Source organism: Bison bison, unplaced genomic scaffold, assembly GCF_000754665.1.
Source record: "Bison bison bison isolate TAMUID 2011002044 unplaced genomic scaffold, Bison_UMD1.0 scf7180017864108, whole genome shotgun sequence".
Taxonomy (NCBI): domain Eukaryota; kingdom Metazoa; phylum Chordata; class Mammalia; order Artiodactyla; family Bovidae; genus Bison; species Bison bison.
In genome coordinates, this window is record NW_011494680.1 from 11,284,085 (window position 1) to 11,311,120 (window position 27,036).

The 27,036-nt window shown below is 38.2% G+C and overlaps 1 protein-coding gene across 8 annotated transcripts in view; it reads right to left on the minus strand.

Moving 5' to 3' along the window:
- The window catches only part of TOX (thymocyte selection-associated high mobility group box), a 311,684-nt gene that overhangs the window by 45,207 nt on the left and 239,441 nt on the right, over nt 1–27,036 (minus strand). For all 8 annotated transcript variants that reach the window (XM_010838988.1, XM_010838987.1, XM_010838993.1 and 5 more), the window contains exon 4: nt 13,546–13,827. In XM_010838988.1, coding sequence (XP_010837290.1) covers nt 13,546–13,827 — 282 coding nt within the window. The remainder of the gene's footprint in view (nt 1–13,545; nt 13,828–27,036) is intronic.

Here is a 27,036-nt window from a genome sequence, read left to right on the forward strand (position 1 = left end):
GTCTCTGGAGGAATCCTCTTTCCACCTGCCTCTCCCACCAGCACAAGGGCCCCCATGCACTGTGCCCTGATGAAGTCACCATTATCAGGGAGGTTCTGCACCATCACTTCTATTGCTGTGATGGCTGTTGCTTTTCTCTTCTTGGCAAACATGCAATATGTATCTTATTCAGATAAATTGCCAGGCAAGGTAATCTGTGTGAAATAACAGCCACCATTGGATACGAAGTGTGAGCTCCTGAGAGGCTGGTGGATGTAACATCAGAAGATCCACACTCACGTCCTCTGTTTAGCTGTTTAGCTGTGAAATCTTGGTAAGCTACATTATTTTTCTGGGCCTCCATTTCCTCTACTGCAAATCAGTTGCAATGCCATTGTGTGATTACTGAGATGATATATATGTAATATGGTCAAAATTTTAAAATGGTATTCAGATGTTAATTATGACACAGTAATAACTTTTTACTGAATGAATGGAAAGAAATGACCTCAACACTAATTTGTGATGCCATATGGTCATGGCTTAAAAGATATGCCCTGAGAACCAGAGACAGGAAAAACAAACAAACAAAAAAAAAAACTAAGCGAATTCTTTGGCTTTGTCTTTAGTTAAAAAACTATGGAATAGATTATTGTTTCAAAACTGTCAGTTGAAGTAGATAAACAACCCTTTGGGGACAGGAGGCTCTGAACCTAGCAGACAGACTGACATAGATCAACACTAGAAAGTGACTTCCCCAGGAAGGGTTTCAGGTGATCCTGTGAGATGACTGGTCCTCAGGTTAATGAGCCAAAGGACAAGAATGCTGGGACTGGACTGAGCGGATACTGGGCAAACTGGGGTAACGGCTCTAAACTAAACACGTAGGTAAATACGACCTCGATGCTCATTCTCAATGGTTGAATGTTAGAATCACCTGGGAAACTTTTAAATAATACCCTCATGTCCAGGCTTTAGCTCTATACTGATTACATCACAGAGTCTAAGAGCAGGAGACACTGGCTTTAGTCCACCTTAACTCTACTCCTCCAACTGCCTTTTGATACTTCAGACATGCAACAAACAGACAAGCAAAGCTTCTCTTTGCCCCAAGGCTACACAGAGCCACAGCTTTTCTTCTCTTCACAGTCAGACTCCTCCAAGTGGTTATGCTGACTGCAGGCAACTCACTGTGCCTTCCCATCACTTAGGCTCTCAAAAAGGTCACCAAGGACCACAAAGATAAATCCAGGGGACTTTTCAGTCTTCCCCTGACTTGATTTCTCACTGCGAGTGTCCTGTCTCTTCCAAAGCTCATCATAGTCTTCGGATTTTATGCCTACCTTGCCTTCCTCACTGTTTCTAGAATCATTTTTAGGCCCATCCTCCTCTACCTGGCCACTAACTGGTAGTGTACCTGACTTTTTTTTTTTTTTTGCTGTAGACTGTCTTCTCCTGTGAATTTTTATTTAGGGAATCTCTTAAGATGCAGGGTTTCCAGTAACAATTGTGGGTGGATGACTGTCAAGTTCATTTCCTCTGAATTTTGAATGCATAAAAACCATTGCTATTTGACATCTTTATCTTCTTTGTATGCTTTATAACTTCCAAATTTTCTAAACATAACTATTTCTATATTCAAAACAATAAAATATCAAGAAGAGAAATAAAAAGGATTTAAGAAAGACCATAATGAAGAATGCTAAAAGTGAAAGGATCATGACATTGGAGGTCATATTTCATCAAGGATTGGAATATGTAGACAATGGGGACACAGTGTATGAAAATAAATGCTTATCCACATGGAATATTTACCTGGGCTCCCTATAAATTTTAATGGAAAAAGTTTCACTTTTCAAGATTTCAGATCTGACACACTGAAATCTCCATGACTGCAGATTATATCAATCTTTGTAGAAATAATTGATTGTCAGTTACATAGAGAAATTTCCTATGACTCACTGCAAATGTTTTTATTAAAAGATTTCCCCTGAATAATTTAAATTGTTTCCATATTCCACTGTCTAAAATTGTGTTTGAACGGCTGATCTTTATGCTTCCTTACTTTTTTTTAATTTATTTTTTTATTGAAGAATGATTGCTTTACAGAATTTTGCTGTTTTTTGTCAAACCTCAACATGAGTCAGCCATAGGTATACTATATCCCCTTCCATCTCCCTCCCCGTCCCACCCCTCTAGGTTGATACAGAGCCCGTCTGAGTGTCCTGAGCCATACAAGAATTCCCATTGGCTATCTATTTTACATATGGCAATGTAAGTTTCCATGTTACTCTCTCCATACATCTCACGCTCTCCTCCCCTCTCCCCATGTCCATAAATCTATTCTCTATGTCTGTTTCTCTACTGCTGCCCTGTAAATTAATTCTTCCATACTATTTTTCTAGATTCTGCTATGTGTGTTAGAATACGATACTCATCTTTCTCTTTCTGACTCACCTCACTCTGTAAAATAGGTTCTGGGTTCATCCACCTCATCAGAACTGACTCAAATGCATTTCTTTTTATGGATGAATAATATTCTATTATGTATAGGTACTACAACTTCTTTATCCATTCATCTGTCAATGGACATCTAGGTTGCTTCTATGTTCTAGCTATTGTAAATAGTGCTGCAATGAACAATGGGATACATGTGTCTTTTTCAATTTTGGTTTCCTTGGGGTATATGCTTAGGAGTGGGATTGCTGGGTCATATGGTGATTTTATTACTAGTTTTTTAAGGAATCTGCATACGGTCTTCCATAGTGGCTGTGTCAATTTACATTCCCACCAACAGTGCAAGAGCGTTCCCTTTTCTCCAGCATTTATTGTTTGTAGACTTTTTGATGATGGCCATTCTGACTGGTGTGAGGTGATATCTCATTGTGGTTTTGATTTCATTTCTCTAATAATAAGCAATGTTGAGCATCTTTTCATGTGTTTGTTAGCCATCTGTATGTCTTATTTGGAGAAATGTCTGTTTAGGTCTTGTTCCCACTTTTTGCTTGGGTTGTTTGTTTTTCTAGCATTGAATTGTATGAGCTGCTTGTATATTTTGGAAATTAATTCTTTGTTAGTTGTTTCATTCGCTATTATTTTCTCCCATTCTGAGGGCTGTCTTTTCACCTTGCTTATAGCTTCCTTTGCTATGCAAAAGCTTTTAAGTTTAATCAGGTCCCACTTGTTTACTTTTGTTTTTATTTCCCTTACTCTAGGAGGTGGGTCATAGAGGGTCTCGCTTTGATTTATGTCATCAAGTGTTCTGCCTATGTTTTCCTCTAGGAGTTTTATAGTTTCTGGTCTTACAATTAGGTCTTTAATCCATTTTGAGTTTATCTTTGTGTATGGTGTTAGGAAATGTTCTAATTTCACTTTTACATGTAGCTGTCCAGTTTTCCCAGCACCATTTATTGAAGAGGCTGTCTTACTTACTTTTTGAATCAGTATTTGGATGACATGGGGCACGTTTCAGATCTGCTGGATTCATGTGACACCCATGGTAGCAGGTAGGACAGTTAACTTACTACTGGAAAACGTGGCCCTCCTTTCTAGGGAGTCTCTGCAGAAGCAGGAGCACCGGCTATGGCCAGTGAGATAGATGCTCTAAGTGTCAAGCATACAGAAACCACAAGCTACTGTTTTGACACAACACATATAACTGTTTTGATAGCAACCCTATAGGAATCTCTAAACAAGTCCATGGAGCCAATCAATTTGGTTGGCTTTCTGGAGGCTTCCCCTATTTTCCTGGCTTGTCTTTATTAACAGGGTTAGCCAGATGCAGTCTTCTCCTTTAGAAGAAACAAGCATTTTATGATTTCTGCCTCCCTATTTTCAAGGCTTAGCAGACATCATTTATGTACTATGGAGGGTCACCCCGAGGCTTCACCTGTGTATCTGACAGTGTACCTGAGAGGCACCAAGCTTGAAGCCGGGGTGTCATCCTCCATTATGGCCAGACCACTGGCCAATCTCATAACATTACATCAGCTTTGTCTCTGCGATTTCTGAAAGTGAGAGCGTGTTGATATACTGTCCTTTTATTTATTTATTAAAAAAATTTTTTTACACTCTCCTTTTAAATACTCATGGTTAATCTTAGGCTGAATTATCTGTCATGCAAGAAAACTGGCATCTGAGTGGACTAATCTACAGGGCACACATAAAATATTTATTTCTTAAGAATCACTGCCTTTTCTTCAGTAATTCAATTAGCTCACTAAAACTGTATTCTTAGATCATAATATTCTGACCACTTATAAAACTGCCCTCATAGAACCAAACTATGGCTTAAAATAATGCCCTTTCACCAAAAGCTGGTGTAAGAGGAGAACACAAAAATAAAAATTACGTATGAAATAGTTTTAAAAAATAAAATATGCTTTGAAGGGAATCATTGTTATATTGCTCAGTGTTCCTTGCATAAAGGCTTACTGGGTATGTATAATGTCTTTGCTTTTAGAAAGCAATAAAACAGGATACAAATCCCCTGCTGTGGTTGGCTGTCTAATGCACCCACACATGTGGGCAGTACTGTATGAAGTGAAAGGCTGTCTGCCATGTGAGCACTAGCCATTACCACCTGATATGGTGGGGGGCGGGGGGGTCTGAACACTGGGCATTACCACCTAATTGTGGAGGTCTTATTTTTCACTTTGCATTTGACTTGTATTTGGAAAGGTACAGAAGTGAGCTGTTATTTTAGACTGTATAATGAACTGGGAATTTGTCAGGCCTACTTTCTGGCTGTAGTTTCATCACGTATTTGAAAACCACACGATCATTTCTCATATACAAAACCTCCCCAAAGAAAGATATGCTGCTATAATTTGGATCCACTTACATGCCAGGAATGGATTGCATTTTGAAGGACACCTGGCCTTTCTGACCATCAACTATTTGGAATGAACACAATGATGATAAATACGATTGTGGTGAGAAAATGAGCTAAATGGATTTGTAATATGTCCCTGGACCTTAATTTTGAGTATTGTCTGAATGGATGAAAGTTTATAATTTTATGGCCTAATTTTCCCAGAGACACTGACTACTGTAGTCTAGAGCAGTACTATCTCATGGAATTTTCTAGGAAGATGGAAATGTTCTCTGTACTGTCTGAAGGTAGGCACTAGCCACGTGTAGCTTAGTATGCTAAGCTACAGCAAGTGAGGAACTAGATTTTTAAATTTAATTTTAATTAGATTTAAATGTACACAGTCACACAGGACTTGTGGCTACTGTAAGGACTGTACAGCATCACGTACAGGACACTGTTTTAGAGTATAACATTTCTAGAGTTACTTGGGTTCTAAGACTAGAAGAGTTAAATTTAATTCCAGTGTCATGATCTTGACAATACAGATGGACCATAGAATGCAAAAATATAAAGTCTCCACAATGACAAGCACATTGAGAGTAAGAACAAGGTCCTGTTAATCTTTCCAACCTCACAACATCAGTATGGAGTCTTACATGCAGTGGGTCACCACATGTTTCCACCTGCATTCTACAGTGGTGGGCAAAGGCTTAGAATGACAAGGAAAAGGACATCTGAAACATATACAAAAGTTGTTTGAAAATCATAGCAACTAAGAATATGTCTGGACTGAGGCCTTACCTGTAATCCTTATTACCCATGGACTTGTTTCATGTTCTATTAAAGCTCCCAGGAAAAAATAAATACATACACAAATGCATAGACATACTACTCTCACAGTAGCTCTACAAAGATATCTGTGCTTCCTGTATTAACTTTTAGACTGATATCTATTTCCCAAATCCCTAGGGTTGTCTTTATGCTTTTGGTAATCCACCTCTGGTCATATCTTATTGCTTAATTAAAGTGATATATTTAACTTATTTATCACAATAAAACAATAATTTTCCACTTTAAAAAAGCAATGTGTTAATGGTGTTACTTAGATAGCACTTCTTAAGAATACAGAGTAGAGTTAAGACTCAAGGAAAGAGAATCACTGATATTGAAATGTCCCTGGAGAAGTTGGAAACATCTATAAGCATATTTAAAATAAACTGCCGCGGTCCCAAAGCCTTTAATGGAGCCAGGAGAGCTGTTTAATGCACACTATCTTGCAGTAATCGCTGTAGTTTAAAATAGATTTTAATCAAGCACCATCTGCATAATAGGCTGAACAAACAACATAGAACTCCACTTATAACTCTTATCATATAAAGTAAATATTATAAAATCTTTGCCATAGAAACAGGGCATATTACAGCACTTTTTGTGATGGTACTGTAACTGAAAAATTCTGCTACTTAAATTCATTCTCTCTTTTCTTTCTAAACTATGCCATCTAAAATCCCCTTACGAGAATAAATTCAAATAAGCATGGAAAGTAAGTCATCTAGTTACTGTGAAATCAGTAAGGCTTTAATACCTCTTTCATTTTACAATTGGGTTTATTATTATCATTAATAATAACTAATTCAATGACTCAAAACATCAGTTATAGAAAGCTATATATAAAGTGTTATACTCTTGAGATGATTCACAAGCAGAGGGCATTGTATAGGTTTCATAGCTTGTAAAACAGATTCATTTTTAGGGATTTTTGATTCTGGTATTGTTTTAGGATGACTTTAGCAAAAACACTCAGTGGCCTCATATAAGGTAAGAAATTTGGGCTACTGTCTAGAAAAATCACTTTAAAGTGAAGAAAAGATTTGACTATAACTACATACATCTGTTAGTTATGTTTATTGGTTTTGTTAGATTTATTTGGTCTTTTCTAAATTTACCTTTCTAGGGTGATACATTTACTTATTTTGGGTTAAAAATTCCTCTTGCCTCACAGAGAATGCACAAGCTGTTGATACACAGTTCCCATGAATAAAATGCCAGGTAGGCACCTGTGTGTAGCCTCAGTTAAGTTCAGTTGCTCAGTAGTGCCTACTCTTTGCGATCCACTGGACTGCAGCACGCCAGGCTTCCCTGTCCATCACCAACTCCTGGAGCTTGCTCACTGTAGCCTCACTTGAACTTTATTCCATGACTTAATCAAGGTATGCTCAATCATCTAAGAACATTTACACCCAGGAAACACCACATTGTAGTATAATTTAGCTAGTTAAATGGATTTTAGTAACTATTATTTGGAATTGAGTACTAACTGGCTGCTTGACTGAATTACACTATTTTCCCCAAAACTGCTTCGCTAATAAGCTCAATCTTAACCACTGCTGCTGCTGCTGCTGCTGCTAAGTCGCTTCAGTCGTGTCTGACACTATGCGACCCCATAGACGGCAGCTCACCAGGCTCCCCCGTCCCTGGGTTTCTCCAGGCAAGAAGACTGGAGTAGGTTGCCATTTCCTTCTCCAATGCGTGAAAGTGAAAAGCGAAAGTGAAGTCGCTCAGTTGTGTCCAACTCTTAGCGACCCCATGGACTGCAGCCCACCAGGCTCCTCCGTCCATGGGATTTTCCAGGCAAGAGTATTGGAGGGGGGTGCCATTGCCTTTTCCGGTCTTAACCACTGGGATACTTTATTTCTGATAAATGAGTACATATTAGTTGCTTGGATCTAAGAAATTCTTAAAAGTATCATACATATTACATCATGTGAAGTGTTTAATGTGTGATAAATACAGTTCAACGTGGGAAATACCAGGCTTTTGAAACTCAATTTTAAATATTCTGTCCTAATGCTAGACAATGTGACTTGACATTTGGTTCCAGCACTGCTTGATTTCACTCCACTTCTGTCTGCCTACCATTTTTACTTTATTGTAGAATCTTCTAGCCTTCAGAACAGTAGTAAATAAAAAGTACTTTTCTAAGGCTTATTTAATTGTTCCTCTAGCGACACCCTATTTTCTTTGAGGAAAAAAAAAAAAAAAACCCTTCTCTTTCTGTTCAGTATGGTAATGCATACTAGATGAACTAGCAAATTAGTAAGAAACTCTTAAAAGCAAAAACAAGCAAATGCAAGAACCCGGAGAAGCAAGCAGAGTACTAAGGCCAACTTTCGTCTTGAAGACAGCTGCTGAACCTGGTGAAATTGAGTCAAAGTTACAGCAGATAGAGGACAAAGCCCATGACTGACCAAAAAAAGTGGGATGTTTAATGGGAGAGTTCCTATTAAAAGTCAGGACTGAAAAGAATTAGACTTTCTGAGCAGGGTGAAATAAAATGATTTGCCTGGCACGTTCCCTCCCAATACCTGCAAGGATGATTCTGAAGGCAAGGGGAAGAATATCTTTTGTGATAATTCACAAACAGAAGCCAGCATTTGTAAAGATTTATACCCTGAACACATATGACTCTAGTGATCTGAAAAACTTTTAAGCCTGAAGTGGCTCTAGATTGTAATGGTCCAAGCCGCTTGGCAGAAGCAAACACAAACCATCTTTAGAGGAGTCCACTTTCAAACCAGGTCGAATAGAATTCTCATAAAGTTCTAAAGAATATCAGCTCTTATTCCAAAAGCAAAAAAAGCAGAATGAATCAAGGCATTAAAACCAAGGGCCAGTGGCAACAATAGACAACAGACTCAGACCCCAAAAGGCTTCACAGACTGGAATTAACAAATGCTTGAAGAACAAAAGAGATTAAATCCATGGATAGAGAGCAAGCAACTAAAAAAAAAAAAAAAAGCAAACAGATTTGAGAAAGAACCAAATAAAACTAGAGATATAAAATAATTGAAATTAAACCCCCAATATATGAGCATTAATTTCAGATTTGATACAGCTGAAAGTTGAATTATGAACTGGGAAATTGATGTAAGTAAATTAATCAGAATACAATGGAGTAAGATATCTTCAAATGATAATGGAGAATCACCATCAATCTAAAATTATTTTTCCTAGTTAAAGTAGTTTTTAAGGTAATCTTGTTCCCAATAGATCATCATGATAGAAAATTTCAAAGGCATAGGGAAAATGATGTCAGATGAAAAAAAAATTTTTACATGTGAATAAATCTAAAGAAAAAAGACTGTAAAAACAACAAAAATAGCATTTTATGAAGTTCATAAAATTACATTTAATTCAAAGATAATTTATAATTTAAATTATAATCAAGATAAACAATAGCAATAACTGCTCCAGTATAAATTGAAAGAAGGGTATTCAGAGTTAAAGTAATTTATGAAGGGTAAAGATATTGATCAATGTTAGACTTTCATGCATTTTTATGTTAATTTTAGACTTTCACACATTTTTAAGAGTAGTTACTAAATAAAGAGAAGGATTATAAAATTTAATTTCCGATTTTAAAATGGGAAATATTGAAATGAGAAAAGTAAGATCAATCTTAAGGAAGGTAAGAAAGAGAAAAAGAAACATAGACATATGTGAGACAAATAGAAAGCAACATACTTAAATGGAGAAATTAACCCAAGTATTTTAGCATTTATTCAATATGTGAATGTATGTAAATGAGGTCAGTGTCATTTTTTTTTTTGACATGATACAGGCATGGTTTTATATACAGAAATAAACATAACAGCAAAATATATTAGGTAAAACATAAGAAACATAATTAAAACCAAAACAATTACATCACTTTTGTCATTAAAAGTCAGTTTCACTTGAAAGTAAAAACTTGACTATATACCACTGACAAGAGACACATACAATCCTTTCAGCAGAGAAGCTGAAAGTAAAAGGATGGAAAAATATGTATTGTGATTCTTAGCCCATAATTCCCTTAAAGGGAAAACTGTGCTAAAAATACTGCTGAAATGCCAGATACTTTAAGTGTCTTAAAGTGTCTGTTGTGTTACACGTACTGGATTACAGGCTTATACCATAAGCTACCCAAGTTTATATTTTTCTGATGTTTGACTGTATGTCTAGTTTATGACTTCAGGCTGTCAACACAGCTCCATAGCAATCAGGGCCATGGGGAGTGTTTATAAGGTGATAATTTATTTTACTGATGTATTTACAATATTTCTGTCTGTCAAAACAAAGTTATTTCATTTACTTGTTCAATTAGATAAACTGGAATTAATATGCAATCGCTTAAGAGAGCACAAAGTGTTAAGAGGGAAGGTTTAAATGCTTCTTTTTCAGGTGTTAGACTAAATATTCTTTTTTAGCTCTCTTATTAGAAATTATTTAAGTGATCCTTTTGACTAAACAGTACTTCACATTTAACAGGAGCTGTTGCAGTACAACATTCCTCATAAACCCTTCTCATACATAAAGGAAAATTCCGATATAATTGGCAGTGATGAAGAATGCTTGAACACTTTCATCGGAGGAATTTTTAAAATCATTTAATAAAAATAAGTTGAAAAATGGGCAGGGGAATTCTGAACTGGAGAGAAGGTGAAGGATAGTGTGTATAGCTGGAATGGGAAGATAGCTTTTGAGATGGAAAATGCACTTAAACTAGACATGAACTTGACAGCATTTGTGTAGACAAAAAGTCACCTTAATGAAGGCATTCTTGAGAAATCCACCTTTACATCATAGCTTATTCAAGAATATACCACTATAGAATATTCCACTACACAACATTTACATGGTCATTAGTAACGAGCTATAAATTACTCTGAGATATGGAAGTTAAATGATTGGTTAGGATACTCACTGGCAAAGTTTCACACCTGCCTGGAAACTCATAACATACAAATTCATACCTCAGCAACAGTATAGGATATGGACCTGATGTGTCAATAGAAAATGGCGAAATCTATCAGTATTAATTCTATGAACTTCTGATTTCTACTCAGTGTGCTACACATATAAATTGAAGAGTGTAGGAAATGCTTTTGTAAGTAAGAATAATCCTGCATTAAATCTACTGTCAGAAGGTGCTAATTTTGCATTAATTTCCTGAAATGTAAACAATGAATACTGATAAAGATCTAATCCAGATGCACAAACTGATCCTTCCTATGAGTAGAACATGAATTTTTTCCCCTTGCAATGTAGTACATATCACCTATGTTAAGAAATTTAACTTGAATCATCATCCATGCATAATCCGACACCTAAACCACTGACCACAAAGAGATTCTTGGCGTTCACATTTAGATCCTGGTGCTCACTGGCTGGAGATACCATTAGAAGAACACACATTTTCTTAAAAATTTATTTTGCCCTTGAAGTGATCAGCCAAAGATCAGGCTTTCACTAGCCTGATACATTATTCAAGTCCTATCAGTTAGTCTCCTTCTCTTTTTCTTTCCCTCATGAGAGGATGGCTCACTGACAGGGAGAGACCATGGGATAGAGGGGATCAGCATGGGCGCTCATATCTAGCTGTGTAGCTGCTGTAAAACGTATCAGGCATTTGTTTTCATCAGGGACGGCAGACAGCAGTCATGGAAATGAATGTCACGAAAGAAGAAGTTTATACTCCCACAAACCCAGAAACAGGAGGCCCAGCATGCCATACAGGGTCAAGAGGCAGAGATGGGAGAGGGCAGGGAAAGGCCAGAGTCCTTATTGCGGTTTTTGTGGGAAGGAAGGAAGGGGCCGAGTCAGCTCAGGACCGGAAGGTCTGAACAGTTTTCCATGGGCTCTGCTCTAAAGGTGTTCCCTAGTTGTCCATAGCTGGTCCTCCGGGGAGATGTGGCAGGGGTATTGGTATGGTGTGTAACAGTTTGATGAAGGAGATGACTTGGGTGTGGCTCTGGATGTGTTGGTATGTCTATCAAAGATGTGCTCACAGGGGAGTCATTCACCATCTCTAGGAATTAGCTACCCTGGTGGTGCTTCGAGGATTAACGCCCTAAATGTTAGAGCTTCAGGAATACTGAAAATAATAAAATGTCAACATAGCAGCCTTGTCTTTTGACATCAGGCTGAATAAATCTATGTGTCACTATTTGGATTGTTAAAAGATTAGTGTAGCAGCTGCTGCGTCACTTCAGTCGTGTCCGACTCTGTGCGACCCCATAGACAGCAGCCCACCAGGCTCCCCTGTCCCTGGGATTCTCCAGGCAAGAACACTGGAGTGGGTTGCCATTTCCTTCTCTAATGCATGAAAGTGAAAAGTGAAAGTGAAGTCGTTCAGTAGTGTCTGACTTTTAGCGACACCATGGACTGCAGCCTATCAGGCTCCCCAGTCCATGGGATTTTCCAGGCAAGAGTACTGGAGTGGGGTGCCATTGCCTTCTCCAGTGTAGCTAGCAATTGTTAGGTTAATTGTATAGATCAGAATCCCATGGTATTGCCTTTTGTTTCCCCAAAACAAAATTCTCACAAAGTGAAAAGAAACAAAAGACTGACACAAGTGACAATTCATTAGTGCATTAAAAATTAGGAGGAATATGAAGTATGCATGTAGCCGCCAGTATTTTCCACAGTAACCAGGGACAAGAGTCCTCGAGGGGTCATATTTGAAAGATGCTTTAGTGACGTGGTGCTTTAGTCGATTAAGTCACGTCTGACTCTTTTGAGACCCCACGGACTGTAGCCCACCAGTCTCCTCTGTCCATGGGATTTTCCAGGCAAAGACACTGGAGTTGGTTGCCATTTCCTTTTTCAGGGGATTGTCCCCAGGGATTGAACCCTCTTCTCCTGAATTGCAGGTGGATTCTTTACTACTGTGCTACCAGGGAAGCCCGCCTGACTGATAACCAAGGCAATAAAAAGATGATTTTGATGTTCTTGACTGAGAGTATACTTGGTTATGAAACAATCATTTGACAAGGGTGCCTTGAGTACTTTAAAGAGCTAAATACTTTTGTAGTTAATTTTCCAAAAATAAGGACAACGAAGACCCATCTTTATACAGATAACTTAAGGTGATGCAGACAGACAACCATAATGGCCTGGCGTTAACAAAAGGTAAGTAAAGAAGCACCCAGGCTCCTTTCTCTGGAAGGGCATCATCTAGTACTTCTGACCCTTCTTTTCTTCATCCTAAATATGACATGTTTGGATCAGATGATCTCAGAGATTTCTCTAACCATCACACACACAGAGACCCATCATTATAACCCTGGGATATTGCCTTTTTAAAATAAAGCAGTTAAATTGAAAGATATTTTTGAATGAGCAGTGAATTAAGCCTGACTTTGGATATTGAGTCCTAGATGTTTGTTTATTCTCCCTTACTCACTAGCAGACCCTGTACTGTGTGGGTGCAACCTACTCCTATGTTTAGTACATTTTCATTTAAAGGATTTGTTGCTGCTGCTGCTGCTAAGTGGCTTCAGTGGTGTCTGACTCTGTGCGACCCCATAGATGGCACCCCACCAGGCTCCCCCGTCCCTGGGATTCTCCAGGCGAGAACAGTGGAGTGGGTTGCCATTTCCTTCTCCAATGCATGAAAGTGAAAAGTGAAAAGTGAAAGTGAAGTCACTCAGTTGTGTCCGACTCTTAGCGACCCCATGGACTGCAGCCTACCAGGCTCCTCCGTCCATGGGGTTTTCCAGGCAAGATTACTGGAGTGGTTGCCACTGCCTTCTCCGAAAGGATCTGTTAGGAACTTAAAAATGTAACTGGACAAGCAGGTGATTTAACTCATTCAGTCCCCCACAATGCTTCCCACTTGGATGATATTACCTCCATCCACCTGAAGTCAGGGGAAGTGCTAATGAACAGTTTTTTTTTAGGCAGCAAGCATTTCTTATAAGTCCTACCTTAGAGGCATCATCACCCTCGTCTTCGTGCACTGAGCTGGATGGTGAAGGTGTCGCAGATTTGCTTCCAGGAGGAGATGGTGAGTTGTGGGGGACACTGCCCCCTCCCACGTTAAGTCCGAGCTGAGCGCTGAGCTGTGACTGGTTGATGGTGGTGAGCTGGCCATGCGGCATCATTCCCGGCTGCTGCCTGAGGTCTGCAGGCTGAGCCCTTGGTCTCATGGCTGCCATCTGAGGATGGGAGCTATAGTGCGTTCCTTCTGGGTTCCGTATATCTTGCATCTACAAAAAATGGATAGGAATAATTTTTCACAAAACTTGTTTCTGGAAAAAAAAATCCCTAGGCCTTAAAACTCCATTTTTTAAGTTTAAACTCCTGGTCAACTATACACATTTCCACCCTTCTCCTAGAGAAGGATAATCGTAACTGTATGTATCACCCTAAAGATACTAAAATACAGAATGTTGGAAATCCATTGACATTACATTTTATTACTCAAGACCTGGTTAATTATATTTACAGTCCTTCTTTACACTGCAGTGAAATGCAAACATATATCATTAACAGATACTGATAGTGTAAGTTTCAAAATACTGGTGTTTATTAGTGTATCAATATTATATAATTATTAGTGATTACAGCATTCACTGGTGCCTCAGAATGTAAAGAATCTGCCTGTGATGCAGGAGACACAGGTTCAATCCCTGGGTCAGGAAGATCTCCTGGAGAAGGGAATGGCTACCCACTCTAGTACTCTTGTCTGGGAAATCCCACAGACAGTGGAGCCTGGTGGGCTATAGTCAATGGGGTCTCAAAGAGTCAGAGATGACTGAGCAATTAACATTACACTACTATTACAGCATTCACAGTAATTCATGAAAATCCATTTCTTTGATTCTCATCAATTAAAAAAGGTTTTGAAAGTTAAGCATACTATGGTTCTCAGCTTAATTCTATATAGGCTAGTATTGGCCACATGATCTATGAACTTCTGACTTAGAACACTTACAGGCTGGTATTAACCAATTGATTAATTGACTATTGAAATGATTTGACTACCTAGTCAGATTTGAAAGTAAAGCTCTAAAGTTGCAAGGTCACGATATTAATCCATTATGCTATCTGGGTCACTGCTTTTTAGCCTTAATGAGACTCACTCTTATAATTCAAGCAGTGAATTTTGTCTCTGCAAGGATTAGAATTAAAAGCATTGGAGGATGAAGCTCTTAACGCATCTAGAGGTCAAATGTGTTGTATAAGAGCAGTGTGGTGAATTTCACTTAATATTTCTGTGGCATTTTCAAACTTAAAATAATGGGAATATTTTGTGAGGCTTACAGAAGCAGCTCAGTTTTGTTCTTGCTTAAGGGTACTGGGGAGTTCATGCAGGTAGATTTATAAAGCAACAGAGAGAAAAAAGAAATGGAAAAAAGAAGGGCAGTTCTTTTTTAACATGAAGAGATATACGTTAAATTTACATTTGGGAATGGAAAAAGTAAAATAAAAGTTACCTTTCTCTATTTCATTAAGAAAAAAACCCCATACAATGTCAGAATGCCTAGTAATTACCCATCTGCAAATGTTACCATGACATGGAAATAATGAAAAGGGCAATAGGTAACTTAGTCATAGGATTTTTTTCTTTTGGTAATAAAATCATTTTCTACCAATGTTCTCTAGGCATCTTACCAACCCAGTTAGACCCGTCTGAAACAGGAGTTGTGACTGAAGAGGTGTCTGCCCCTGTTCTCTGTATTAGGTTCACTGTCTCCACCGTAAGTCATCATATTAGTCAATACTCCCCTTCTGACCTTTCCAACTCTTGCTACTGCTTCATCTTCAGACTCACTTCTACGTATCCTAGTCTTTGGCTCTCCTAGGAGATGGGTTAGGCTGACCCTATGCTTTTATAGGCATTGCTTTCCTGGTTCAAGTCAACTTTTTCCCCCATAATTTAAACCATGTCCCTCTAACCTTCCAAAAGCAGCTCACAGTTCTCCTTTCTATGAAACCCCTCATTAAGCAGTTATTACTATTCAATGATATATGTTAGCTCTGCAGAGGCCCTAGTGCCATGTTCTCAGTGAAAAGAAGAGACTGAGAGGTTTTGAATATCTGTTGAAGAACTATATAAATAAATGAGTAAAACCTGGAGATCTTAAAAAACGATTTACCCAAATCACAGAGTTGGAGTGAAAACCTACATCTCTCAATTCCAGTCTTTGATACTTTCTACTGTATTAAGCAGCTGATCCAATATTTTATGTATCCTAAAGGGATAGTTATAGTTAATTAAAGATAATCAAACACACCTGTCCAAACTGTCTACCCAAATCCATGGTTTTTATTGAGTCCATTCATGTTGCCTCCACTCATGTTTACTAAAATAGTGTTTGTTCCTGTGTAACTGTTCATATAACTTCTATAATCTGATCAATACTAGCATTCACGGTTATCCTGAAGTTGTGCCACTGAGTCTCTTTTCAGGCCCGTACTCTAAGGTCCTGAGGTCATAATGTGCTTTTTTTTAGACTTTTAGCATGCGGAACTGGTGTTTCATTGTGGCCACCGACTAATGGGAGCCCATAAAGGGTACTGTTCTATACATAGGGCAGCTCCCTCTCTCAACCCTACACCAAACAAAGCTGTTACATGCATATTCAAACATATCTGTTTTGTAGAGTCCTGTAAATTAAAAATGCTTACTAACAGATTCATACTTTAAATTATTTTCCCAAAAGTATGTAACTAATTGATATTCACAGAAATCCCAAGTTACAAGCTTGAACAGTGTGCAACTTATTTGGAGCTCACTTCTCACTCCTTCAGCAACACTGTGGTTTTCACATGACATGGCGGAAAGTGATCTCTAAATTACCTACACACAGAGTTTCCAGATTTATGCCTACAAATTCCACCTCATAGCACCTATCTCTTTCACTATTTTGTAATATTTTCTTAAAATTATTATTCTCCCATGCTAATTAGTGTGGTGAGTAGATCTCTGAGTACTAAAGCTGTATTTTCACCTTCGTAATTTTAGTAGAAGGAAGTGGGCATGGTGAAAGGGAGTAAGGAATCAGTTTGGGTAGGGACCATGAAGCACTCAACAGGATACCACTTTTTCAATAGACTTATCATTAGTTCAAAATATCATGTAACCAATGGTGTTAGGCCAGGCAGACAGCAGCTTTAACACTGAATCAAAGACCACTTCTCCTGTGTGGAGGGTGGCAAGCACAAATTAGAGAGCACATTCATCTCTTTAGCCCTCAGATGCACTTAGAAATAGATCTTAACACCCCTGGTGACATTTCTGAATTAGGAGGAGTTTTTTCATTCCAGCCTGCTTTCATAGGAGTCAGTTCAGTGTTCATCACTGCCTAATATATAACATGGGGCAAATTAAACTGGAGGGAGCTTGATTACTGAAAACTAAAAATAATTAGTCAGCTCATGAATGTAAGCAAATGTTTTGATTACTGGTTTCCTTCTAGAAAGATAGTGACTGACTACAGATCTTAATGTGAAATATGAAACATCAACTTGAAAAATATTATTTCCTGTTACTCTCCAGTATTTTCCACATATTGTGAATAATTCGCTTAAGTCATGCTTAGTCTCAACTGCTATTCTGACTCCTCTTGGCTCTGCCATTGACTTCTATTCTTTTTACAACTTTCCACCCCTAAAAGATTCCCTAACATTCTGAGTCACATTTCTTCCATCCAGCTAAGATGCATCACGATTTTGTTAGTGGGGAATTTCTAAATCAAAATGTATAATTCTGGCCCCAATTCTGGGTCTAACTCTGCTAGACATCACTACTTGGACATCACCCCTGCTGGAAAACTGAACAAAGTTTTCTTTTTCAAAACTATTTTGTACTCTGTGTCTAGTTTCTCTTGATGACACCTTCATCCTCTTCATCACCTCTACTCCAAATGTTCTAGTAATTTTTGGTTAATTCCTTCTCTATCAAACTCTGGTGGGTTCCACTCAGTCGGCTCCAAAATACCCCTCCCATCTGACCTTCTCTCACCCCACACCATTCACGTATTTCAGGCTTTCACTACCTCTTCACTTGCAACAGCTACTTAACGTTTAATAAAAAGAACATCTTCACATCCACCCCAAAGAGTGCTGTAAAATTAATCTCCATGAGTCAGACTCAAACACTTCTCAGTGATATCTGCCTCCAAAATGGAATCCAAACTCTTTGGCATGCTATTCAAGACTCCAAATAAACTTTATTCCTTATGTGTCCATCAAACACCTAATTATTCAACTAAACCCAACTAACTGCTTTTCTTTGCCTCTCTCTCTCTCCCTTGAACATGTGCCTTGTCTATGCTGCTCTTTCAGCATTCACTTTCTGAGGAGTTGCTGTTTGAAAATTTGAAAAACAGTTAAAAAATACTTTGCTCTGTGATTTGCAGTTTGCACAGAACTTTTTCACCTGTTGGGCCTTATAATTCCCCTTTGAGGCAGAAACGTCTGTTTACACAAGTTTACTGAGGATGGTAGAGCTTAAATGGTCTCAGCTCTCTCTACCAACAAAGATTAGAGTAAAAATACGCTTATTTTACATGTTTGTGTTCTTGTCACAATTCCATGATGCCATTATCATATTCACATATCCAAACACTGAATAAATTTCAAAGTTCAAAAGTCAGCTCATCTACAAAGCTTCAAGAACCTCCTTATTCTGAACTGCTAAAGCATTCTGCTTATACTTTCTTTGTGGGCAATACTTTTAAATTTCTTAAATGTGTATGTATTTCTACAAGGTAATCTTGATTTGTACATGACTAAAGCAGTACACTCTGTAGGAGATCAGCCCTGGGATTTCTTTGGAAGGAATGATGCTAAAGCTGAAACTCCAGTACTTTGGCTACCTCGTATGAAGAGTTGACTCATTGGAAAAGACTCTGATGCTGGGAGGGATTGGGGGCAGGAGGAGAAGGGGACGACAGAGGATGAGATAGCTGGATGGCATCACTGACTTGATGGACGTGAGTCTGAGTGAATTCTGGGAGTTGGTGATGGACAGGGAGGCCTGGCATGCTGCAATTCATGGGGTTGCAAAGAGTCGGACACGACTGAGCGACTGAACTGAACTGAACTGAACTGAAAAGCATTTTTCAATCCTTCCTGAGATCTCTTTTAGTTAAATTAGGCATTTCAAGTATTCTAAAAACACTTGCCTAGTCAGTGTCTAAATGAAGAAATGAACATTACAAGTACAAACTGACTTTAGCCAGTATGATGATCTTTATTTTTTTCCTGTGAACTTCATCTAGCTTTAGTCCCAAGATGAAAAGAAAATATGAATAATGTCTGTTTCCATTTGTGGCAGAAATCTCAAGCTGTACCCTCTGATCCTCATTTACTTTGGTCCAGAGGGACAAGCCTCTGGTATTTAGCTTGTCGAGCCAAAAAGCTGGCTCACAGAGGACACTGCCTCCTTTATTTGCAGCTTTATGGTCATGTGACCATGTTTTGGCTACTGAAATATAAATGAAAGTGTTGGGTGGTCCTTCCAAGAAATCTCCTTGAAGGAAGGGTTCACTTTCCTTTGTTCTTTTTCTGCTGGAAATAATGTGGGTGTGGTGATTAGAGCTCAGGAAAATGTCTTGGACCAAGAGGCAGCACCCTAATGTTTTTGGACTCACGGAAAGAAGCCTGAGTGTCTGACTATCATGAAGACACCAGACCACGGACGGTCTACCTACCATGGGAGTATGTAATGTGGAAGGGAAGTAAAGGTCAATCTTTTTCAGTCCTCTTGAATTTTCTGTTGTACATAGCAGAACTAATCTTGCCTGATACACCCTAATAGATTATAAATTCAAAAAAGCAGGGATAGAAATCTACTTCATTTACCAGCGTAGCCCTCATATCTAGCACAGACCTTGACACATAGTAGATACTCAGCACATATATCTTGAATTCCATCAAATAGATGCTCGGGTATATTTAGGACTGATGACTTGGGCTTTACACAAATAATATTAAAAATCCTTGATCTTTTGGGAACTTCATTTGCTAAATTCTTAGGACTCAAATGTCTCAAGGTGCTTTCTAACTTGTGTGTGCATTTCTCATTTTGTTTATTTCAAGCCCAGTGAACTTTGTTTTTTTCTTGACTGAAAGTCCGGCATGTCATTGGCATTTCAGTCTTGAATGGCTCTTAATAGTTATCTCCCCATTGGGGAAACCTGATCCATTGAACTTAGAGGATAGATTTCACTTTTTTGAAAACTGGAACTGTTTCCTTAAATTTCACAGGTTTTTGTTGAGGATTAATATTGTTCTTTAATTATAGAAACTAAAAAATGTCAATTAAAGTAATGGAGGAGGATTATGATGATGAAGAGATTTTCAATGAATTCCTTCAAAACCTTTTTCCAATTAATGGAAAGCAAAGGCTCAGTTAAAATCAATTAGGAAACCAAAGCAGATAACATGTGTTCTCCCCTCCTGACCTGCCTATTACATCCATGGCTTGATGCTAATATAACATTCTTTTCTCCCCTGGCCCACACCTACAGTGTAAGAGTGCCAGGCTGAGGAACAGCTGGAGAAGGACTCTGTGGGCCCACTCTGATACAGATTTAAACACGTTTGCATGTTATTTTTCTTGGGTTCTCTTTGAAAAGGAAAAGGAAATAATACCCAGGTTGTTCAGCTCAGATTATTGTTTTAAAAAATGAGTAACATTTTGTGTATAACTAATAAAAAAAATCCTTAAAACATTAGTTGTATTAGTAACTAAAGGGTGTTAAAATTGCACACTTGAATGGCATCAGAACAAATGAAGGCCCGAGTTTCAGTATTTAAAATTGTGTGTTTCCCAATCCTTCAGAGTCTGTTTTCTTCTTTCAAATATCAGCATCCTTCAGAGTCCAACGTGCGAGCCTTGAAAGCTATCATTATCACTGCCTCCAGCAGACAATCCGTATCAAAACAGTTGTACACATAAAGCTCGAACGACGTCTTGGCTCTCTCTGCTCTGATCCAGCTGTTTGAGTGAACAGCAGTTGGTGAACAGAGCCTGGAACATGGGGAGCCCTGAGGCCTTATTTGCTAATGCGGCTCCACCAGCTGCTGCTTTCTATGGGCCTTGCAGGCGAGGCTTGGAAGTTTGCCAGTTGCAGCAGGAACAAGAGAACGTGAGGAATCTCTGAAGCCCTTCCGTTTACCCCCGTCTGTCAGCGTTTGACACCCTTTGCTGTGGAGTGTTTTTCCCAGCACCATGAGGAGACCCCTCTGGCTTAGGCTGTGACAAGTGCTTACTCTCCGTCCCTTTAATACACACTATCAAACATACACCGTTCTCAGCATCCAAAGAAAAGCTTCTGAGCCTTACTCTTGGTACTCCATCCAGCCCTGCATGATTAATCAGGCCAGGAAGGCTAAGCGTTTCCATTTTTCTTAGGAATAATGCACTCTAAGAGGCTATGAGAAGAATGTAAATGTTGATATTATTTAAGTCTCCAATTTGATTACATATTTTTGCCAGGGATTCAATTAATATGTAAATGCATACACCCGAACAAATGCATGGGTAAATTTAATAATCAAATTTATTATTTTCCTAAATGCATTTCCAAGAGAGAGCTAAATTATTTGTTGTCCAAACAAATTAAATCATTTCTATGTGATCTCCTTGTGTGATCTACTTATTAGTTAAAAACATGTATTTTAAATAAGCTTTAACACTTTTGACTATTAGATTTCTGACTCTGAAGACCAATATTTAACATCAGAAGAGGGGAAATCTAGGAAATACATATGTATAGCACATGTTAAATTTTTTAAAATGAGGAAAAATGCAGTTTGAAAAAAAGATTGAGGATTTTTATGAAAATGTATTTTTATCCTCAATATTTGACCAGAATAACTTGATTTCAACTTTGATGTTCCAAAAAAACCCTGTTTTGGAGTCTACTTTTCTTCCCATAGACAATATGGATGCATAGATTCATGTTTCTTTACAATGCACTAGAATGGAACATCTGTAGTCTAGTTTGGATGGTGCATGCTAAGTCACTTAAGTCGTGTCTGACTATTTGTGACCCTATGGACTGTAGCTCACCAGACTCCTCTCTCCTTGGGATTCTTTAGGCAAGAATACTGGAGTAGGTTGCCATGCCCTCCTCCAGGGGATATTCCCAATCCAGAGATTGAACAAGCATCTCTGTGTCTCCTTCATTGGCAAGTGGGTTCTTTATCACTAGCGCCACCTAGGGAGCCCCTCAACCTGAACTTCAGGTGGATCTCTTACCGTCTGAGCCACTAGGGGATGTTTCCATTAGTTAGGATAGTCATCAGAAAACTAATTATTATAAGAAAGCAAAAACTCTGAAGCATAATTCATTAGACATTTGCCAAAAGGATAGACATAGTACTCTCCAGGACTACAATCCTTGGGGAAGATGAGAACCACCCTGGAAACCAAGTGCTCATGTCCACAGGCGCTCCCACTGCACCAGACCATCTACTTCCTTCAGACGGGGTCTCTCTCTCATGGCAGCCTCTCCCATGAATCGGGACCCTTGTTACACAAGGGGCTTGATATGATAGAGGAAAACATCATCAAAAGTTTTTAAACATCATGGTTAAAATTTACACTGGCTAAAGAGCACTTAAATTTTTTAATTAAAAAATTTTAACTTAATTTTTTGTGTGTTCTTCCAGGGATGAACCAAAGATCAAATGTCAAAGACAGAAAGCCACAGAAGGAGGTAGAACCCTCAACCTCTAAATGCCCTCAGTGTCCTTGCCAGGTACTGACCCTCCTTGACAGGGCTCGACTTCTACATCCCCTAGGTGCAGAAAGAAACACCTGAGTTGCACTAATGTATGCATCTGGATTCGTTATTATAAACTGGAAAAGCAATTCTATACCATTTTCTTTGATTTCTTTCTCTTCCTTTTCCCAGATGGGAGGGAGTGTGTTACGGTGGAAGGAACCCTGCTCATGACATCATCAGACTAGCTATGTTCTAATGAGTTATCCTACTTTTAATTTACTTGGTCCTCATTGTCCACCTCTGCAAAATAGGTGGATAACAATTTTTCAACAACAATTATTGACTGAGTGCTTCCTTTGTGCCAGACACTGCTCTAGGTACCAGGTAAACAACAGTGAGAAGCACACAGAAATCCCTCCCTACAAGCTCTTACTAATGCAGGAAATGTGATAAAAAGTGTGAGGTGTAGTTTGTTCGATAAAGGTTAAGTTTTAAAGAGACCAATATGAGAGAAATGTGCTGACTTTAAATGTTTGTTTCAAAGTGCAATTTTGAGGATTAACTAAAATAAAAACCATGAAGACATTTTGCCAAATGTAAACTTATTCTGTGGTTGATGCTGCCATGCATTCCTTTTTGTGGAAGAGGCTGCTATTTATCTTTTGCTATCAACCTTGGGTTGCTTTCCCTGACTAGTTCTAGTTCATGGTGAACCACTAACATGGTTGTGACCAAGCATTCTGGCAGCCCAAAGCTGGCATCTGTAGAGACTTTCTCTGAGAAAAGCTGGGCAGCTCATGTCACACAGCACAGGGGTTTGCTGTGAGAAAGTAAATAGTCCCTGATCAGTGCTAATAGGCTAACTGGGAGATACAAAGTTCAAAAAAATTTTAATGCATAAAAATATGTTGCAGTTCACAGTGTACCATTCTTTCCCATCAACTCTGTGCATATAATCTCTCCTTTGGATCACAATGATGTTTGGGAGCTTGTGGGATAGACTGATACTTTCTAACTGCACAGTTAGAAAGATGTTTTTTTTTACTCAGATTGAGGCACTGCATTTTTTATTGTTTCATGTCAACACTCTTTGTTGCTTGCTGTTATGGTTATACCATCAACATTTCAGTATTACCAAGCTTGACACTGTGCTTCAGGGGGCCTTGAATAGGTTCCTCTACCCAGCACAAGTAAAGCAGACCCACAGATGTGCAATGGATGAGCTTGGCTCTTAGGTGAGAAGGACAGCTCTCATAATTCTAATTAAAGGCAGGACACGAAAGCTCACAGACTGAAATTTCTGCCTTATCTAAAAGGGTTTGGGGGACTCCGGTTCTCCAAACAGTTGAGTTAGCAGTTCCTACACACTTGTCCACCTCTGGTGCTAGGAGTCTGTGAGTCTGCTTAGGGTCTACCTGTGATTAGTCAGTGAAGTCCTTTATTTGTACAGATCCTGTCTTTCATATCTGTACTACAAAGTGTAGGCAGTGCTTTGTTCACAGGGCTATAATCTTATATTAACGTGTATTCAAACATGCTAATGTCTGTTCACATTTCCTCTGCTTTGATGTTCTCAGAGAAGGGACTGAATAATGTGCCTTATTTTCAGAACTCTTTCAAAGGATTGTGTGCATTGAAACAAAAAGAATGGATTAGAAGAATAGGTGATAAGAAAATTGGGAAATGTTATAAGACATGCCCTGTGGGAGTTGTGGTTTTTCTATGAGAACTTGCTCCGTGTATTTATAGCATCACAAGTCCGCTGAAATGGTTTTTTAATACTATACTCAGACCTGAAAATTTAACTGAATTTCATACTTTCCACTGGAATATTAATGGGGCGCTAGTAAAAGTGGAGATGTCAAGTGGAATATTGACTTCCTAATATCAGTTCAGAAAAGTGATATTTGAGTTCATTTAGAGGCTGTTAAATCATTAAATACACATGACATTCCCTTAAAAGTACATCTCAAGAGGCAAAATTAAAACCTGTATTCTGCTTGGCCCAGATAGTTTTCCTATACAGAATATTTGTATGCTCCCAACTTATTGGGGACTTGAAAAAAGTGCATTTTAAAATTAGTATGTTATTATGGAAATCTTCCAATAATCCTTTTAATAATATATTATAAAACATTAAAATAGCATGAAACCAAGATAGGAGAGGCTGGAAATCCTCTCCTATTGAGCATAACATTAATGACTTGGTAAAACTGGTCTAGGAAAATTACAATGTCTTTCAGTTCCTTAAAAGTGTCTGACTTGGTAAGTGACCTTAAGCTCCTTTAAAACAATTAAAAGATTCAAATATTTGTCTGCCAAAATTTTATAGCATGTTAGATAATGGGATGAATGTAGTTATATACAGTCTCTATATTTCTGGGTATACCTAATTTAGTTAATATTAACATTACTTGCTCATTTATGCTTTTATACACTTTGAGTCACATAAGGTCAAGGTCTCTAATCATAAAACTACTGAATGCTATTCATGCTAATATAAAAACCCTTTCTTTAAAACAACTGCCAATAAATTTCATTATAAAAAGTTATTAAAAGGGTTAAAAACCTATTTAATGTCAAAGAATTTGCATGACTCAAACTTCTAATAAAGAGAGAGAATAGGCTTTCTTTCTGAATTATTTAAATCTTTACTGACTGTGCACTGAACCATGAAATTAGAAAAGTGTTATTAGAAGTATTCTCTGGTTTTTATAAAAGTTGGAGCCCAGAATGTATCAAGCTATAGTCTTTAACTAGACTAGTTAAAGCAATAGGTTTTTAATCCCAAATACATGGCTTCTACTGATAGAAAGGTCATAATTAAAACTCTATCCTGTAGCTTGGTGATAATAAAATTATTATTACAGAGGCACACATGTTCATTTAAAATATATGAGGTACATATTCCAATTTTAATTTGGACAAATATCTTCAAGTTTTTCGATCTTTCAATGTCCGCTAACATAGACTCACTTAACCAATAATTAGGTTTTAATGGTGGCTAATTTTAAAGCACTAAAGTTAAGAATTTGAATTATCTATCATTTACAGGTTTAACATCTACCAAATATATGGTGAAATTAGACTAATTATGGTAAAAGAGTTAAAAAAAATCACAGTTCTGCATGATTATAACCCTGTTTGATGACGGCATAAAATTTTTGACATATCCATTATAAAAAATAGCAAACACACCTTTCACAGTTTAAATTTATTTCTCTGGGAAACTAACTTAGTACAACCGATTTGAACAAGAAGGCTATACCTAACAAGAGGACTTCCCAAGTGGTGTAGTAGTAAAGAATTTGCTGGCTAATGTGGGAGATATAAGAGATGTAAGAGATGCAGGTTTGATCTCTTGGTTGGGAAGATCCCCTGGAGAAGTAAAGGGCAACCCACTCCAGTATTCTTGCCTGGAAAATTCCATGGACAGAGGAAAGTGGAGGGCTACAGTCCATGGGGTCACAAAGAGTTGACACAACTGAGCTCACACACACGCGCGCATACCCAAGTGGGCAACTGTCTACCTATCAGTCTCTCCAACTGCTCAGTGCCAGCCTTTGGTAGCTGTAGTCTTAGGTTCTCTTATTAATATCTGATACTTGTCGATCCTACCTTATATACCAAGCACAGTGCTAAGAAGCTGATAAGCACAGCTCTATTTAGCCCTCACAATAACAAGGTGAGACTGTCAGACCCCTGAAGCCCCAAAGAAGGGATTCTTCAGTTATGCAGTGGGTGGGTCAGCTGGAGCTGCTCTCAGGCTGCCTAATGGCAAAGATACAGGACCCTGTGTCTCATTTGATGCTTACAGGTGTCCTTGTAATATTGAAAGGGCTTACTGGGGAAGATGCAGTTAGAACCGCGAATGACTGAATTTAATGTACTGATTTCTTGGGTAGGAAATTCAGTTCAAAATATTTTCCTGTGTATTTACTCTGAGCCAGGTACTAATCAGAGACCCTCAGAGAAATAAACATAGATATACTGTCCCTGAGCTTGAAGAGCTCCCAGTGCTGGGAGATATGCTGTAACACAAGTCAGAGGGGATTAATTTCTGTAACTGAAAGCATACTACTACAAAACTGCAGGGGAAGGCGTGTGACTTCCACGCAAAGAACTAATGGCTGACAGATGGTTCTGAAAAGCGCAAATAATGCTGCAACAGGCAATCTGTCTGCATTGCACTGAGACTTCAGTGAGCAAAACTAAAAATTGAGAGTGCTTGGAAAATGGAAATGAGTAGAAATTACCCCTGGAGGCTGTATTATTGACACTAGACACACCAATTGATTGTTGGAGGGTCACTGTATCCACTGTATTTTCAGGAAAGTAATGATTTGTCTAAGATAATGTGAGATAGAACTGAACAAAAATAAAATAATTATGTGGCTTTTCCACTGAAGGATTATTTTTAAATCTTAAAAATGTAATGCACAATCAAGTCAAAATATTTTTTTAAAAATAAAGCAATCTAATAGTTTGATATCTGTTTGGGAATTAGCAATTTGATTTTCAAATGCTTTATCTTCTGAATCTTAGGATGCCAGAGACATTTTGTAGTTTCAAGGCTATAAATCAGAATATATTTTGAAGTATCAAGTTGTGCTAACCGAAAGAAGTCAATAAAACACATTAACATTTGATGTTACATAAGCTGAGAGACTGTTTTGTTGTTGTTGAGTTGGTAAGTTGTGTCTGACTCCTTGTGAGCCCATGGACTATAGC